We start from the raw sequence: 18,348 nt of genomic DNA, 5'->3' as shown, positions 1-18,348 counted from the left end.
TTCAACACGCATCAGTGGTTTTTTATTGAATAAGGTGAATTTGAAATATTTTAAAATTTATTCTTAATAAATAATTCTAAATTAAATAAAGCTGTATAGTTGAACTCTACCGGTGGTCTACATAATTCTCCGAATTTTATGAGTCTTAAGCCTAATTTTAAATTGAGGTTCTCTAATGTCAGTAAAATCAAGTTTTTCCCCCCCTCACTTGATGTTATTTCCTTTTGTTTATATAATTTTGCAATTTCTTTTTATCCAGTTTTTGTTATCTCCTGTGGATCTTCTAGCAATTATGCAAATCTCGGGAATGCCTCTTTGGGGAGACAGAAGTATTTATGATTGCTATACAGGATCGGGTCATAAATACTAAAAACTACAGAAAACACATACTCAAGGACACAACACTCACAAACGCACATGCAGAAAATGTCACATCATGCCAGAAACCATACACACATCACTTCTAGTTGCGAGCTCTTGGCACAGACAGATTATTTACACAGACATAATCAAGTAGCAAATATAATGCACCGAAACTTCCAAACAAACACAAATTATTAGACATCCACGAACCATACAACAAATACATTTAACAGACAGTATTGGAAAACAACACGCACAAAAAGTACTATGACAGAGCTATAATCACAGATAAAACAATTTACCACAACAGATCAGACATCACAGTCATTGACAAATACAATAAAATCATATACAGTATAGACATATCCATTCCAAACAATCACAATATACAATACACATGCACTGAAAAAATCAGCAAGTTCTTAGTTATATAATTTTGCAATTTCTTTTTATCCAGTTTTTGTTATCTCCTGTGGATCTTCTAGCAAATATGCAAATCTCGGGGATGCCTCTTTGGGGAGACGCCCAGAATTCGCCCAGGAACTAAGGCATCTGTGGAGGATGGATGGGTGCTTACTGTACCTGTCGTTCTCTCCTCTACAGGTATGATACCACACACACTACACAAAAGCCTGGGAACATTACAATTGAATAGAAATACATACATCACAATACAGAAAGCCACTATATTCAATACATGTCACATTGTTAGGAAATTCCTGAATTCAGACACTGACACTAACACACTTGTTTTGGTTGCTATGCCTTAACTCTGGTCCGGCATAGCACACAGCCACCGGTGTCAACCGAGTATAATCCACAAAACCCAACATAATAATAATAATAATAAGCGCAGAGCTCAAACGGTTAAGAGTTGAAACTTGAAATTTGGTACACAGTTAAGTACATTACGAGAACGTACACTAAGAAGGGATTTTTCGAAATTCCCACATGGGGGCAGAGGATTAAGGCTTACCCTGAAGAACTCGGCTTCGATTGTACTATTTTAGATGCAATTTTTGTTTTTAACTGCGTTTTAGTCGGGTACCATGTGGGGATAAAAGAAGTGTATTCCTTTACACTGGAAGTGCTAACAATGGAAGTGTTAAGAAAAAGTGGCGTGCAAGATTTACAGGCGCAGATGCGAGTTTTCGCGTTTTTGCGGAAAATCGAACATACTTCTAGACGCATCTAAAAATTCTCTAATTATTGTGGAAACAGCTGAACCTAATTCTCGCATTCTGTGAAAACGGGTAAGATTGGTCATGATATAATAATTTTAATCTTCGCTAGCTTCACTTTTTGCCCGAGCAACGACCGGCTTATCTGCTAGTAAAGAAATATTTTTATTAACAATTCCACATGGTAAAGCCGAAATTAACAAAGTCGTCAATAGAGAGGTTGCGGCCGAAGTTCTCAACACGAAAACGTGGACGTCGGACGTTTAGCGCCACCTTCCTGTAAGCTCAAAAGGTTGACAATGGCCTTTGGAATGTCGACCGCACCGCACCAAATGCCAGCCTTCAGATTTTATCCAAAAAGCCTCCCATCGACTTGCTGATAAACTTTCACTCCAAAGTCTGGCATATTAAATGGGGGCAAAATGTCGTGCTCGGCAACATTACCATCAATGTAGACAATTTTGAGCGCAACCTTCATCTCAGCCTTTCTCGAAACCCTTCCTCACATCCTGTCATTAACTTCATCAGGCCCGCACACGCAGACATCGAGATTTTCACGGACGGCTCCAAAACTGATGACCATGTTGGCTGCAGCCATGTAGCCTACACGAACAACATTGAAATCCATACCGGGCAATACAGGTTGGGAGAGCACTGCACTGTGTTTCAAGCTGAACTCTATGCCATTCACATTTCCACTAGCTGGTCAGCCAATAACTATTCCAACAAGAACATTGCAATAATCACTGATAGTGCTTCCTCCATCACCCTTCTTCAGAACCACAATTATCATCCCATTGCTAACTCTATTCTCAACACTATCACTAACTCCACAAATAACTACCATATCTATTGGACCCGTGCTCACCAAGGTACTGAGGGCAACGAGAGGGCTGATACCCTGGCTAAGGCCGCCTCTGTAGACAGTGATCTTCCCATTTCTTATGATAGTTTTAATATTCACACCTAAAAAGCATTCTTTGGCAGAACTTGATTCACACATGGCAGCTTGAATGGGATGATGGTTGTCTCTACTCCATCACTCATAATTCTGTTCTCAACATCAAGAACTTTTACAGCTACAAGTGGTACAGACCAAATCATAATCTGACTCAATTTCTTACAAACCACGGCGGGTTCAACTCTTACCTGGCACGGTTTGCTGGTGCGGCTAGCTCCCACTGTGCTCTTTGTGGTGTGGTCGATAGCAGCAGGCACTACATCCTGGACTGTCCTATGCTGGACCCGCAACGCCAACACCTTAAAACTGTCATCATACAGCATGGCCACAGCTGGCCACCCTGCTTTAGCCACCTCCTAGGTAATGAGGATATCCATCAAGTCTTCATAGACCTCATCAGTGCATACTTTAAAACCACTACTGTGCCAAACTATAGATAGCATCTGCACCGCTCCTTCCGACTTTGGCCATAGTGCCTAACCATTTGTTAAACTATTTGTATTTGTATTATTGTTATTATTACTTATATTTTGTGTTATTGTATCTTATTTTCTCTTAATGTTTTCATTTTGCTTTTTAATATTTTGTATTGCTATTATTATTCCCTGTATTTTGATTTATTGTATCTAATTTCTTATTTATGTATCATTTTGTATCTTTATTGTTGTATTATTATTTTCATACTTATTTTTATTTACTATATTTTGATTATTATATGTTATATTTCTTTTACTCTTATAGTAACACTCTGTATTTTAATATTGGTATTATTACTGTTATTACTCATATTTTGATTTATTGATTGTATTTACTTGGTTGTGCCCAGCGGTACCAAGTATGCACTGTATATTATGTGTGTTAAATAAAATGATTGATTGATTGTCGAGCATGATTCTATTGACTTTCCAAACACCATTGTCAACCATTCTAATGTTATTTTTACATATGTTAGTCAAATACGATATTGTCTTTCATATGGAAATTAATTAATTAATTATCATTATTATATATTTTTATAGATTTCAAATATGTGTATTGGAATTGCATACCGATTCTTATCCAAAACCTTTCATAAACACGGGATAAATGTCTCAAGACATACGTCATGGTATATAGTTGTGCCAGTCTTTATGACATTATTATTAGGCACAGGATTTCAAAAGTTCTCCCAAGATTTAAGTGAAGACACTCTAGTTCCATCTGGAGGGATTATCGATAAGCACAAATCGCGATTGATGCAATTATTTCCCATAGATCTCGCATCAAACTTCGATCCCGCAAGATTATTGCACGTCATTCATTACGGAACCGTTATTGTCGAAGCGACGGACGGAGGCTCGATTCTACGAGAGTTCGTCTTTCGGGAAATCGCCACTTTGGATCGAGAAATTCAAAATTTCTTTGTTGACGAAGACGACGGATGGAACTACAAAGACATTTGTGCTAAAAATAATGGAAAGTGTTACGAAAATAAAATTCTTCGTATAAACAACGAACTGGAAGCATTGAAAAAAGGGACATTTCGGTTGAAATATCCAATTGGTAACACTAGCAGAAATTACGACGTTTTAACTTTGGGTGGCGTGGAATTGAAGAAAGAAGGTTTCATAACATCTGCCAAGTCTGTTAAATTGTTCTATTTTCTAGACGATTCGAATAAATGGGCAGAAGAAAGAGCCATTAAATGGGAAAATCAATTCGTAGACATCTTGAATAAAGTGAACCTTTCTTATATCAGAATAAAGAAAGACGTGTCGCTTTCTAGGCTTGAGTCAAAAAATCAGTTGTTTCTCGCTTCCTTAAAATATATTCCAAGTTCTGTTTTTTTGATGCTTACGTTTACCGTTGTTACTTGTTTATGGCCAGACTTTCTCCGAAGTAAACCGTGGACCGGAATCATGTCTTCGATAGCCACAGGAATGAGTTTAATTTCGGGGTTCGGCTTATTACAGTATCTGGGACATCAGGTGTCTCCTGTAACATTCATGATTCCGTTTCTTATTTTAGGTAAGTCATATTTATATAATAATAATAGACAATAGTTTGATGAACACTCCACGGCCGAATGGATAAAATCACTAAACAGTTAGTTAGTTCGCTACTCACTAGTGAGTCGGTCGCGTAAAGTTTTACGGGTTTTTATCACGTGCTTTATACCTATTGGAGAGCAATACTTTCTATAGAAGGTACTCGAAATTTAGGTGAAAATTTGAGAGACAATTGTTTATATTTCTGTTGATTGTATGTAATTTATTTTTTTCCACCCGTAAATCGTTTTAGAATTCTACATCCCTGTATGTTATGATGGCATTACCATTAAACGATGTGTTAGAATACGTTAAATTGGAAGAATTAAGCTGTAAAAGGTGCTTGGATGAAGAGAAGAGCTTTTCAAAGAGGGATACTTTATTTCTTGTGGAGTGAGAGAAAACATTAGTGACAACTAGAGAGTATATAAATAAATATATTTTAATATTACCTTTGAATATAAAAGTGAAGAGAAAATTTTCTGTAATTAATAAATGATATTTTATTTCATTCTGTTTCTCTATCACTTTACTTCTATTTCTAATTATTATTTTTTTATTATTAGGTATTATTACGCATACTGGATACACTTCTTGATGCGAGGAGCAAAACCATCTCTCAAAAACAAAACACTTAGATACAGTGAACATAAAATCACAAATCACAACAAAATTATACAATAATAAATTATATAAATAACAATTTAGATATAAATTAAGGTCTAAAAACCAAATGTAATAATTAGTTACAGTTTAAAGTTAAAGATTGAGAGCATCTGTCAATAAAATACAGAATACCAATACATAAAAATAAAACAACCAAAAAAAAACCAAATTGCTTAACTATAAAAAAGAAATAAGTTAGTAACGAAGACAGCACCGACAGATGCTCCCCTAATTATTAGTCAGTCACACATAATATAAAATAGGCAATAGATATTTAAAGCACTAATTTTTATAAGCTATATTTTCATTTATACATATATAAGATACACACATACTCGTATAGGGTATATTCATATTTTTTATTTTATATGATGGTGTTTATTCACGTTGTACAATATTCTTATTTTATTTCAATATATAATAATTCTAATTAAGAATCTTATCAATTATAGGTATTGGTATGGACGATACATTTGTTATGTTATCAGCGTGGATGAAAACCGATCCAAAGAAATCTGTGGAAGAAAGAATGGCCGAAACATTCACCGAGTCGGGTGTTTCCATCACAATCACTTCTCTGACTAATGTTGCATCGTTTTTAGTGGGAATATTCATTGCCACTATCCCTGTATATAAGGAACTTTGCGTGTTTATGGCAGCGTGTTTGATCTTCGACTACATTTATCAAATTACCTTCGTTGCAGCGATTTTGGTTTTATGTGGAAGAGCAGAAGAACGTCAATTGCATTCTCTGGTATTCATAAAGTTTCCAGGTAAAGTACTTTTAATAACATTATCTATATACATTCCCGGCATAGGTTAAGGCATTGAATTTTACATTTCTTATTTTCTTTAATCTTAAATTATTAATTATTCGGTTTTATTTCTGTTTCTTATAATACGGGTAACTTCTGTAACATTTGCCTGATAAGAATAGATAAGAAACTGTAATTTTATGCGTTATCACTATAATTGGTAGCGTATAAAATTTGAATATTTATTTGCATTCACAAATTTTAAATATATGTGGGATTAGCCGCGGGTAAAGGAGGGGTTCCTAACTCTTATGCGGCGTCAGGGTTGTTAGAACCCGCTCTCAAATGTCACTGGATGACTTGGTTACGCTCGGAGATGGGAAAGTCATAAATTTTCCTCTCCTATCAGGACTGACACCACATATTTAACGCGTCTTAACTCGCGATTACGTCCATGATTCGGCAAAATATGTTTCCATAGAAGGGTTATTTATAAGTGTCGAGTGGGGAGTGCGGTGGGCGAGTCGATGAGGTATCGGCCGTCAAAGGAACTTCAAAATGAGACCCAATTAACATATAACAAAGTTTAAACAGAAAAGGCTTACATAAGGAGTATAACGATTTTACTTCGGAACAGAACTACTTAACATCTATTTAACTATACCTAGCGATTCTAACCTAGCGAGAGAGCAAGAACAATTTTACGTATAATATACCTCATAGACCGGTGGTTCCAAATCTCGTTGTATGGGACGTTGGTGAAACTCACCAAAATCGGTGATTATTAGGTTTGGCAAGTAGTCCTCCTTTATTCCATGTCGGGATCATCCTGGCAGGGGGACGGGAGACGGGGCGGTCGAGGCAAGGGTTGCGACGGACGGAAGCTTTGGTCCTTGCTCTTCTGGAAGAGTGTCAGCGCGCTGAGGAGTGGGTACTATTCCTTTTTATACCGTCATCTGGCTGATGCAATCTTGATGTAATATGTTCTAAGTTCGAACTGAGTCCGGGTGTTGTTTATACGAGCTGTCAAAAGTCGGACGTATCGACAAATTGTTGACACTTTCTATCCGGCATTGTTAATCATCTCACTTCGAAATCGACATAACAACTGTCAAACATACTAAATTAATTGCCGGTAGTGACTAAGGTCTGGCATTAGGTTACAACCTGAGTTATAATTGTTTAAATCGGAGAGACATGAAATCGGCCTTATCTGTTAAGAAATCGAGAGAAATAGGACATGTGTGGGTTCCTCCGTTGACCTTTTCCTCTCCATTTTCAGCAAAGAATAAACAATAATTCTTAATTACAGTAGAGAGTCGTTAATCGGAATCAATTGGGGACTGGGATTGTTCAGATTAGTGATTTGTTCCGATTACCGATTATGTACGAAAAAATATATTAACCTGTCAGATGTTCAAATTTTTCTCCGTCGCGTGTCGCTTCGTGTTGAATTTTCGTCGATTTTAAGCCTAACAAAAATTTTTATAATAATAATCGAGGCTATCGTATCGTTAAAAATTATTTCTTTATTTTGTACAAACAAAATAAATATATTGAAGTATATAAAAACATGAAAATTACATTTTAGAAGTAAATCTAGTATCAAAATCGTTCGATTCAGCACGACACAGTCCGACTGAAAATCGTTCGGATTACCGGCGATTCGGATTTCCGGGGTTTAGATTAACGACTCTCTACTGTATTTAATTACTTAATTAATTTCATTCCTCCATCTCACACCTTTATTTGTCATCCACTTCCGAGAATATGTCTTCGTGGCACAACATTAAGAACGTTTGCCATGATATATTTTCGAGTCACGAGTCAGTCATAGAAAAGATTATTCACATCAGACACGTATTATGTCCTCCGCTAGTACTGATTTATTTTGTTTGTTTGTTTGCAGCATCGTGATGATCTGTCCATGATTCCACAATATATCCGTTCCATGTCCGCAAAGTTTTAAGTCAAGGTAATAAATTATAACGCAATTTATAAATTAATTTGCTTTTTGCATTTCGTGGATGGCTTAATGGGGTAGATCATTGAACACTTGCCTCAAATTTGTGTTTGACCACCATTTATTTTTTGATCTCGGTAAGTGGTGGAGTTTTGAATTTGGCTACAGTTTGGCGGCTTCTATTAAGAACTCTGGTTGTACTAACGCCATCTCGTGTGACGTCATAGAATAATAACGCTAGCAGAATCATGTTCTACACATTTTTTATCATCGGAGAAAGGCCGTGTAGGGGTTTCTCTGTTTTTTGTATTAGAATAAGTGCACCATCCTTAAGGGTGTATAACACTAAGAATACCTAAACCAAAATACATGATACAAAGTATACATAAAACTAGTATTCGGCTTTTTGTGAAAACTAAAATGCAAAACTAGAAATTCCATACTTTTTGAACATAATTGTAAAAAGCATCAAACAGTGACTTGTGAACAAGCTTATGGAGGGGGCATGACCACCCGAAACCTAGCGTGAAGATTTCTAATTTCGGAATAAGTCTATCTTGATCGTAAATTGGACAATGATAGATCATATGGTCGACGGTGTCTAAGTTTTCTGTAGAGCAAAAGCAAGAGGCAGTTTCTGCCCGGTTATACATCGACAGGTAGCTTCTAAAATTACCATGGTCAGCAAGAAGTTGAGCACTAGCAAACGTTAAATCTCTAAGTGGTAATGACAATTCTCATTCAACACTAGGAAAATAGTCTTGTTATTCTACCAGTTTTACTGCTCAACTATTGTTGATTCCACTTTTGCATAGCGTTGTCATAAATATAATTTTTAAGGCTGCTGCGTGAGGGAAGGATGTCAGTGTAGTCCGAGTCAGTGTCCTTTGCAGCTGACTTAGCCTCAAAGTCGGCTTTTTCATTTCCTAGTATGGCACTATGCCCTAAGTTATCTTATTTCCAAAATTTTTAATATGGTGCTGGACACATGTAATTTCATTGCTATTGCAATTGGGATTTAATAGAGCTTTTAAAACGGACTAAGAATCACTGTAAATGTGGTTCTGTAAAAACCCTAAAGAGTTTTCTTTGGTAGTGAAGTGGCCCACTGAACAGCTTGGTAGTCAGCATATTTTTCAGCTTGATAGATGGAAGTATGTGAAAGGTACCTGTACCTTCTAAAATATTTTTGGCAAAATATGTCAGTTCGGAAGAAGATACAGATACTTGAGTTGACACGAAGGAGTGCTTTTGGACCCATCTATGTATTTATTAATGTCTGCATGGCTATCCATGGAGGAAGCAGATGACACCAAATGTACCCTGGGGTTAACCTTGTTTACGGGGTGATGATCAGAGTTAGAGTAATTGCAATGTGGTAGCATATGAACAGCCGTTGATAGGAGTAGAGACTGTTGTTCAGCCTTGATGTTTTTAGTTCTGATGTAGTAGTTTAGAACCGTTTCTACAATACATAGTGGCAAAAGAAGGAGCTCTGCTGGTATCAGAGAGGCATTAGTACAGGGAAGTCAAACTCAAACTGCTTAAGTGTCAATTTTTTATCTCGAGTACGACAGCGGGCCAGATGGTTTTAGCTTTCGTAGCCAAAAATTTTCTAAAAAGTAGCCGACTCAAAACATTCCTTTTTAATAATCCGAGATTTCACAATAAAATATTTAAAAAAACACCATTTGTACTTTTCAAGCAATAACTTTAATCATAAAACAAAATTTCGGCCAATTTACAGGCCTGAAGCAGGTCTGCAAACTGATCCGGAAATTAAGATCGCAAGAATCAAAGTACAAGCATAAACTGTAATTTACTAATACAGTGGGGAAAGGTTAACGAACACTTTCGCGAAAGATTTTTACGTTCAGGCAATTAACACTTCACACAACATGCATAAAAAGAAGCACGTAAATAATGAATACCGATTGGTCTTTCCTCGTCTTCGGGCAACAATTCGAAACTTTTCGGAGCGCGGGAGATGTCGACATCGACGCTCAACCCGGTATATGCTGATCGGATAGTATTCCGCTGAACTTTGAAATATTCCCATGTTATTCCAATCTTTTATTTTTCTGGCAGAAACAATTATTTTATAGTATTCGGGTGGGCACTCGTTAAGTTTTGCGTCGGTTTTTATTTTCGAAACTTGAGAGTATAATAGCAAAGATAGATAGTGGGCAGAAGATGTCTGATGTTGCTGGGCAGTATGGCTCGAACAGGTCTACAGTAGACCGCAGTTCAATCTTATCTAAGAAAGATACCGTATAATCAAGAAGATTCAAGCAGCTAAAGGAGTAACAAAAATCGCATCTGAGAAATAAAGAGGGTGTCGTCAAATCAGTTTCGGTATCATTATGATACCCGAAACTGATCTGACGACTGAAGAACGCCAAGAACTCTTGAATAGAGAACACCAAGAAACTCGGCGAGATATGTTTTCTTCTGAAAAAAAGGATTAATGCATATATATCTATTATTAAATATCTTTTGAGAAAGTGGGAGGAAGTCAGAACAACGGTCTTGGAAAGGTATCCAAACCAGGTTGAGGTTAATAGGCTTGGGAATCTTTACAATTACAATGCTATTAATTACTTCTGAAAGATCCTTAAGAAAAGAGAAAATCAATCGACATTAGACAGATTTTTTAAGCCTCCATAAACGGAAAAAAAATGACTAATAAAATTGCAAGACTTTGTATATATGTATTTTTATTATTACATACAAATAAACGCAGTAAGAAAGTATATATTTATTTTTTGGAGTCTCCAGAACGAATTAATGAAATTCCCATAAAAATCTATGGTAAATCGATGATCGGTTAACGAACAATTCGGATAGCGAAGAAAGTCTTGGAACGGATTATGTTCGTTAACCGATCACCCATAGTATGTCTAAAACACGCATTTTGTACGCAGAAACGTGAGAATTATGCAATAAATGATCTTGACGAGACAGACTTTAGTTTGAAATTCAAAAGATGAAATAGAGAAAACATAATGTAAACAAGAAATTAAACACAAAAATAAATCAAATAAAATATAGTAAATATCTTTAAGTAATATGAATAAATAAAAATAAAAACAAAAACAATAATAGTAATAATTGAGTTCAACAATTTTGTTTATTAAGTATTATTTGTTTAAGTACAAAATATCACATTTTCTTTGGTATCAAGATAATAAAAAAATAAACAAATAGCATTATTGAATTGATGTCGCGGGCCGTATCTTTGACATGCCTGCATTAGTAGAAACAGTTCTGCAGCACTTCGAAATTCTGATGGCAAACCCGCTTTGAAGAGAGAGTAATTTACTTGCTACTGAATAAGTAACAGATATGTATTATGTCAATGGTGCGGCTTCTTTATATTGTTTAAAAATCAATTTCTTTAAAAAGATGTTTCTTTTAAAAATAGTTGATAGAACTTCACAGTTAAGAACGAAAAAGTTCAACCGTTGTTATTTTATCTGGACCGCATTTCATCAGAGACAAAAACTACTGGGTGTTATCTTCGTTATTCTTTATTTTACTGTGCATTTCAGGTGCAAGATTTTGGTGTAACTTGCACCTCTCATCAGGTGTTACATTTCTACAAGTGGTAGAAAACACATTTATTACAGTAATTATTGTAGTGGAATTATTACAAGTTACAAGAAGTTATTATAAATTATATTATTTTAAATTATTAACATTATAGTGTACTAACCTTTTTTTATGTTTAGACATAAGCTAAACGGTGTTGATATTTTGTCCCCTGAGGCATTTCTGTCTTTCTGTCGGTTTACTTGCTTTTTAGTCCCTCCTATTTCCTCCCATACGTCGTCAATCTCCACGCCATTGTTTAATTGTTTACACCACGCTGTTAAGTTTATGGCGTTGTTTTTATTAACGATTGCGAAGTGTTCTTTGAACTTACGTAAATAATTGTCTTTCTCTTTGTGGATTATTTTTACACTTTTGATATTGATTGTACAGTACATCCAAACTTGCTGCAGCGATTAGTCCATAGTGATTGGTTGGTTATATTTGAGTCTAATTGCTGCTTCATGTTCTTTTATTTTGGTTCTGAGTTATCTTCTTGTTTTTCCGATGTAAATTGCTGCTTTTTGGATGTACATTTTATCTCATATACCACACCTGCTTCGTCTAGTTTTTCGTTATTTTTAATTTGATTGATATTGATGTTGTTTTTAATTTTATTTTATAGTTTGGCTGCTAGTATAATACTATTTTTTCTGAAAACATTTCTATATTTTTCATATGTGCCTTTAATATAGGGAAATGACGTATATGTGATATTCTCATTCTTATTCTTAACATTTAGTCTGTTTTTTATAAATTCTGTTATCCATTTCTTTAATAATCTGTCTGGGAAATTGTTCAAAATAAAAGTATTTATTAGTTCATTTTTTTGTTTTTCTCTGTCTTCTACCTTAGATGTTCTGTTCCATGTCTTTGATAGTGCTGTTATAAAATCATTTCTTTTAATTGTTATAGGACAATACGATTTATAGTTAAGAAGTTTATCTACATTGCTGCTTTTTTCGTATGGTTTTATATTGAGGATGTTTTTTCCCGGTTTATAGATATGTCTGGATAATTAATTTCATTTTTATTTTCTGTTTCATTTTCAAATTTTAGAGTATTGCTAGATACATGACCCCAGCTAGAGGCCGCGTAAAGTAGCATTGGTCGTATTGCCCCATTATATAGTTTTAGAAGCTTTATGATTTAGTCCCCAGGTGCACCTAGCGCATTTAAGAAGCGTGTAAGAAGCATTTATTTTCTTGCCTTAGCCAAGATGCAACCATTATGGCAACGGAATGTGGTTTTTCTCTATTGTATGACGTTTCTGTTTACACGTCACTAGCTAGTCGATCTGTCAAAGTTTTTTGCGTCCTTTTGTAAAAATTAACATTAATATAAAAATGAATATTATGACGTTGATTAATGATGATAATAATAAAAAGATTGTTAATAATTAAATAATAAATTTTTTAAAATAAATTGTTCATTCGAATTCATTAAATGTTTATATTTTTAAATTTGTTCACATTAAGACTTTTATAAATAATAGTACAATACATATTAATTAACTAACCCATATTTTGGACCTATGGTTTTTAGGATTTCATAAAAAGATTTTTTTCTTAAAATGTTTCTATTAAATCATGCCTAAATATTACGTAAGATAGGGAAGGGGATCAAAGAGAATATTACAGTTTCTTACACACAGGGAGGTGGGGGTCTAGAATGGCCAAAATTGCCCTTACGTAATTTATGAACGGCTCCTAACTATATCAGTTTAATACAGCAAGACCAAGGAGTAGGCAATTCCCTTCCTATATTGTCAACGTGCGCGATACGGCAAAGGAGAGCGATCGATCCAGATCAAACTATCCCTAATCTGTTCTTTGTATTAATCAATTTCAGAAAAGAAACATCCATTTAATAAAACATGGAAATTTTAACCTTTCTTATAGCATTTCAGGTTCTCAAATGTTATTGAAAAATCCAATAAGTCTCTGCAAAATGAATCATGGTAATCACGTTCATTTCACTCGTATTATCGGTAACAAAATACATTCGCTAAAAAAATTCCCGGAGACGAGTTTAATAAATCCCGGAAAGGTTGTAGACAAATGTATGTTGTTACAGACAAGAATACATATCGATTTGTTATTTCCAAACTAGAAGCGATTCTTAAACCTATCATGCTTTGCCGAATTCCCGTTTTAACGTATGACCAAATGCAGTACAGTAGACCCCCTATAACACGGATTCATATAACATGGAACGTATCTACCGTGTTACAGGGGGATCTACTGTAAATAATAAATTACATAATAAAGTCATTTTTTCTACTTCTGTAACAATAATAGTAAAAGTGAGCTGTAAAACACTTTAATCTATATGAAAATAAACTCGAATTACACCCAACTTCCGATTTTTCCCGCTAATAAGCATAAAACATAAATTTACAAACGTCTTTTTGACGAACTCCGCGAGAATCCTTACTTTAGTCCCTTCATACACCAATAGGAAATAAGAAATCTGGCGGCGGAGAGTCGACATTTATCTGCAGAATACTTCCCGCCTCGGTATGCAAATCATCCTCTGTCGGGGGAAAAATATTTATAAAATTTTAGCATTTAAAATAAAATTTAATAAAATGTAGATTTCTTCACAAATATCGTAAAAAAATTAAAAATTTGCTGCGCAAAATTAAAAGTCTGCGGAATCACGAGAATTCTTTACATTCTCGTGATTTTGTAAATTTGAATTTGGTTCGTTCTTTTTGTTTTTTTGTTCGAGTAACTGAAGAAGACTGATGAAATCAGTTGAAAACGTTTTTATATAGTTAAACTTTTGCTGGAATTTAAGAAAGGTGTTGTTTTCTCTTTATTATACCAGTTCCAGTAGGTTCGTTATTCATTTTTAAAATTTGCATTTCAGTATATTCTTACAGTGTTTTCCTAATTACCTATTTTAATATTAGGACTAGTATGACATTTATTCCAATTTGCTGTTTACAGCGTAAACTTTGTCTATGGCAAAATAACATTTCAAGGCTAATGACTCACCTCACTTTGGTCCCTTAAAATTGACAATTAATGGATGGAAATTTACCGATCGATTTCGATTAAACTTTACCACTTTCCGTTAACGGCAACGAGGAATCCAAAAATGTAATAGGGGTCCATTTCAATGTGAAACCAGCATTGCGTTCGCCTAACAGAAAATAGGCGATAAAAACGAACAATACACGGGGACAAAACAGTCGCCATCGACTAGTTTGTTCTCGGGCCGCCTTTTCCATGATGGACAGGAACGAGGCCTCTTTTGTGGAGGCAATGGCAAAGTTGGCCTTTCCACGACCTTCACCCGCAAAGATGGCTTCTTTCTTTACGGTTTTGCTTTAATTCTATCGCGAAATGACAAAGTCGCGCAATGTCCCGAAACTTGTGAGAGCTTGCTGTTTAATAGTACCTCTAATCTTTTGACGATGCAGGATAATTGGGAGTTCGGAGTATTGACAACTTTCATTAATTTCACGGCAACTAAGAAATGTTTTAATTTTGCAGTAAATTAATACTTGCTTTAATTTTATCAATTTACGAGAACACAGATTCAATTGAATTAGTTGTTTTCAATCTCTTCTAACGACGAGAAAACATTTTATAAACCTTTTTGTCAATCATTGAAATTGAAGCCGAATCCACGTTCACGAATGACCAGGAACGTGTCTAGAAAACGTTGGAAATTTATTTAATAAGACAGAATTTTCCCGTATTACAAGTCGAATTTCATTTCAATATTTTTCAGAAAGACAATCTTCACCCGTGATTACGTACTTATCGCAAAATACAATTTAAAGAGTATATAATATTTTGAAAACATTATACTATTTTTAGAAGATTATGGAAATGTATCATTACCAAATTTTATTAAGTATTGTACTTAAACTTCTATTATATATTTACGTGTTTAATCTTTGTATAATTCCAGAAAATAAAGATTCTGTTGAAAAAATCTTCTGTTTTGTGCGTCAGGAAGATCCGAAGAATAAGAAAGATAATTACAGGTTTAGATTTACAGATCTTCTGAAGAATTTCAACGAGCTGATGAGGAAGAAAATGACAGCATTATTTATTATATTATTATATTTTACCTATTTAGGAATTTCCATATGGGGATTGACAAAATATTCTTACGAACAGGAATTAGAGATGAATTTAGTTCACGGTACTTATCGATATGACTATTTCAAAACGAGTGAAAAATATTACGATCGATACAAATACAGGTTACAATTGTTCATTACACAGGAACTCGATTATTCAAATCGCACCGTTCAACAAAATATTGAAAATATGCTACAAACTCTGGAATCGGATCCTCTGGTTGCTGCATCTTTGACCGAATCCTGGTTAAGAAGTTATTTACAGTTTATTTCACAGATTAAAATTTATTTCTTCTTAACCGGATATAATATGTCAAATTCGGAAGATTTCCTTTTCGTACTCAATAAATTATTCTTACGCATTCCAGAAACGAAAAGATTCAGACAAGATATCGTTTTCGATGCTTCTTTCACCAAAATCATTTCTACTCGTTTCTTTCTTCAAACGAACGTTACAAACAACGGAAGTCATTTCTACCATCAATTTAAACACATTCAAGAAAAGTTGAATTCTTTTCCATTCACCACTGTGGTGTACCATCCATTGTTTTACTATTTCGATATTAATGACGCCATACCTAAGATGTCAATTCAGACTTTATGTATTGTGTCGATGACTGTTTCTATTATATCTGCCGTGTTGTTACCAAATGTCATTTGCATCTTGTGTGTATTATTCAGCATAATCTCGGTAGGAGCGGGTGTGTTGGGTTTCATGTTCCTTTTTAATCTCAGTTTTAATTTGAGTTCCTTTACTGTAATAATTGTTGTTATTGGATATTCTGTCGATTACGCAGCACACGTTTCCTGTGCATATATATCCGTGAAATCAAATAGTCCGGACAAACGATTGCAGAATGCAATAAATTTAACGGCAATTCCCATTATACAAGGCAGTGTCACTACGATTCTTGCCATTGTAATAGTTCTAAACACTTCGGATAAGAGTTCTTCGTTATCAGTAAAAGTAATTATTTTAGCCTGTGTAATCGCTGGAATTCATGGACTTACATTTGTTCCAATAATTATTTCGCTGATCGACAGAGTTTTTCAAAAATGTCTCTATTTTATATTCAAGTGGAAAGGTTCAAACTCCTTCAGTCCTAATCATACACATAATTTACAGGCAATTCAGACGAATAAGTAAAAGAATTAATAATTATATTATTGATAATAGATTTTAACCTCTTAACAGTGAAGGACGAGAATAGTCGTCCAAGACGATCGAGTGGCAGTGGTGAAGGACAACTATAGTCGTTAAAAAATTCTTATAAAATACCTGGACCATTTCGTGAAGTCGTAGAATTTTCACGAGTAGTTGGGTTCTCCAACTTTGTTTTGGAATATCCTTTAGTTCTCGAGAAATTACAATAAAAGAGAGAAAATTAAAATAAATATGAAATTTTAGACGGCCATCTATCGACATAAATCGAATTTAAATCTCCCGCCGTCATCCGATTGGTTAAAAAAATTAATATTCCTAATTGGCTCGCGTCAGAAAAAAGTAGGTGTGACTTCTGTAAATGACGCTATCGGGAGTGCACCGATGCGACCGGAAAAAGTAAACAGCCTACGTCATTAGTCTAACGGTCCTTGTCTGACCTACTTTTCGTAGAATCAACATTGGAGTAAGCTGTAGTAAAACGTAGTAGTTTATAGTAAAACGGTCTTCTCTAATATTCATAGTAATTTGTAATGCTCGGATTTCAATTTAATAAGTATTATTTAGTTCAGAAACATTATAAATACATCATTAAGTAGGAGAATAACGAAAAACTTTATTTTTTAGTATAATACAATTTACAAAATCGAAAGTTCGTATATCGTAATATTATAAAAAACTACATCGAAACATACAAAGTCACCTAATTTACTTAAATTCAGTTCATTATACAACTGTAGATACTCTTGCCTTCCTCAGTTTCCTCAAAACAAAATTCGAAAACTTCAATTAATTCTATAAATATTTAAGCGCCATTACTATTCGAATTAACTGTAATTACAAATATAACTGAAAAATATTTTCGACATAAACCCTAGGCAATAATTATCAAAACAAAATTCTTCAAGTATAAATTTTTCTGATCGAGTAATATGTAATAATAGTTTTATCTATTACTCTTGCCATATTCAACTTTCTATGTTCACATCCATTTAGTTTCATCTAATTACACTTTAAATGTAAAAAAATCTACCAACAAATAAGTTTTCTAATAAAGATACTACTTGCTAATTAAAGTTTGTATTCTTCTTTGACGTAGTTCTACGTTTTAGCACTAAATTAGTAGACATGTCTAAATAACACGCTTATAAACACTAAATGCCATAAATGTTTCGAAATTAGAACTAGATAATTATATGCACAAATAAATTTACATGCCTTCATTTACATCCAAACAAAGATCAGTTCTCCCAAATTGTCGAAAAATAAATTATTTTCAACTTTTCTTTCTGAATTTAGAACTAATTCACAGTAAACTTTATGCCTTAAAATATCCATTGCAATCAACGCAAAATGTATGAATCCACGCAATAAAAAATTATCGCAGTGAACTTCGAAAAAACGAGAAACACAGAATTATTAAACCGCACTTTACGAAATCTGGCGCGAACTGTCGTATACAATAAACAAAACGAAAATGCTCTTGTCCAATGTCATCAGGTGACAAAAAGTTTCTAAATAAACGCTAAAAGTTTTAAAGAATTCTTTCACAAAAACCGATGAATTTAATTAATACA

At 34.3% G+C, this 18,348-nt stretch overlaps 1 protein-coding gene across 1 annotated transcript in view; it reads left to right on the top strand.

Annotated features, from left to right (window-relative positions):
• The window catches only part of LOC136987507 (patched domain-containing protein 3-like), a 35,579-nt gene extending 18,823 nt beyond the window's left edge, over positions 1-16,756 (top strand). Inside the window, exons 3-4 of the mRNA XM_067285244.1 lie at positions 5,651-5,971; positions 15,435-16,756. Coding sequence (XP_067141345.1) covers positions 5,651-5,971; positions 15,435-16,756 — 1,643 coding nt within the window. The remainder of the gene's footprint in view (positions 1-5,650; positions 5,972-15,434) is intronic.
• The last annotated feature ends 1,592 nt before the right edge of the window (positions 16,757-18,348 follow it).

Source organism: Centruroides vittatus, unplaced genomic scaffold, assembly GCF_030686945.1.
Source record: "Centruroides vittatus isolate TY-2023 unplaced genomic scaffold, ASM3068694v2 scaffold_2342, whole genome shotgun sequence".
Classification (NCBI taxonomy): Eukaryota; Metazoa; Arthropoda; class Arachnida; order Scorpiones; family Buthidae; genus Centruroides; species Centruroides vittatus.
The sequence above is the reverse complement of the archived record's forward strand: the minus strand, read 5'-3'. Positions and strand labels throughout refer to the sequence as shown.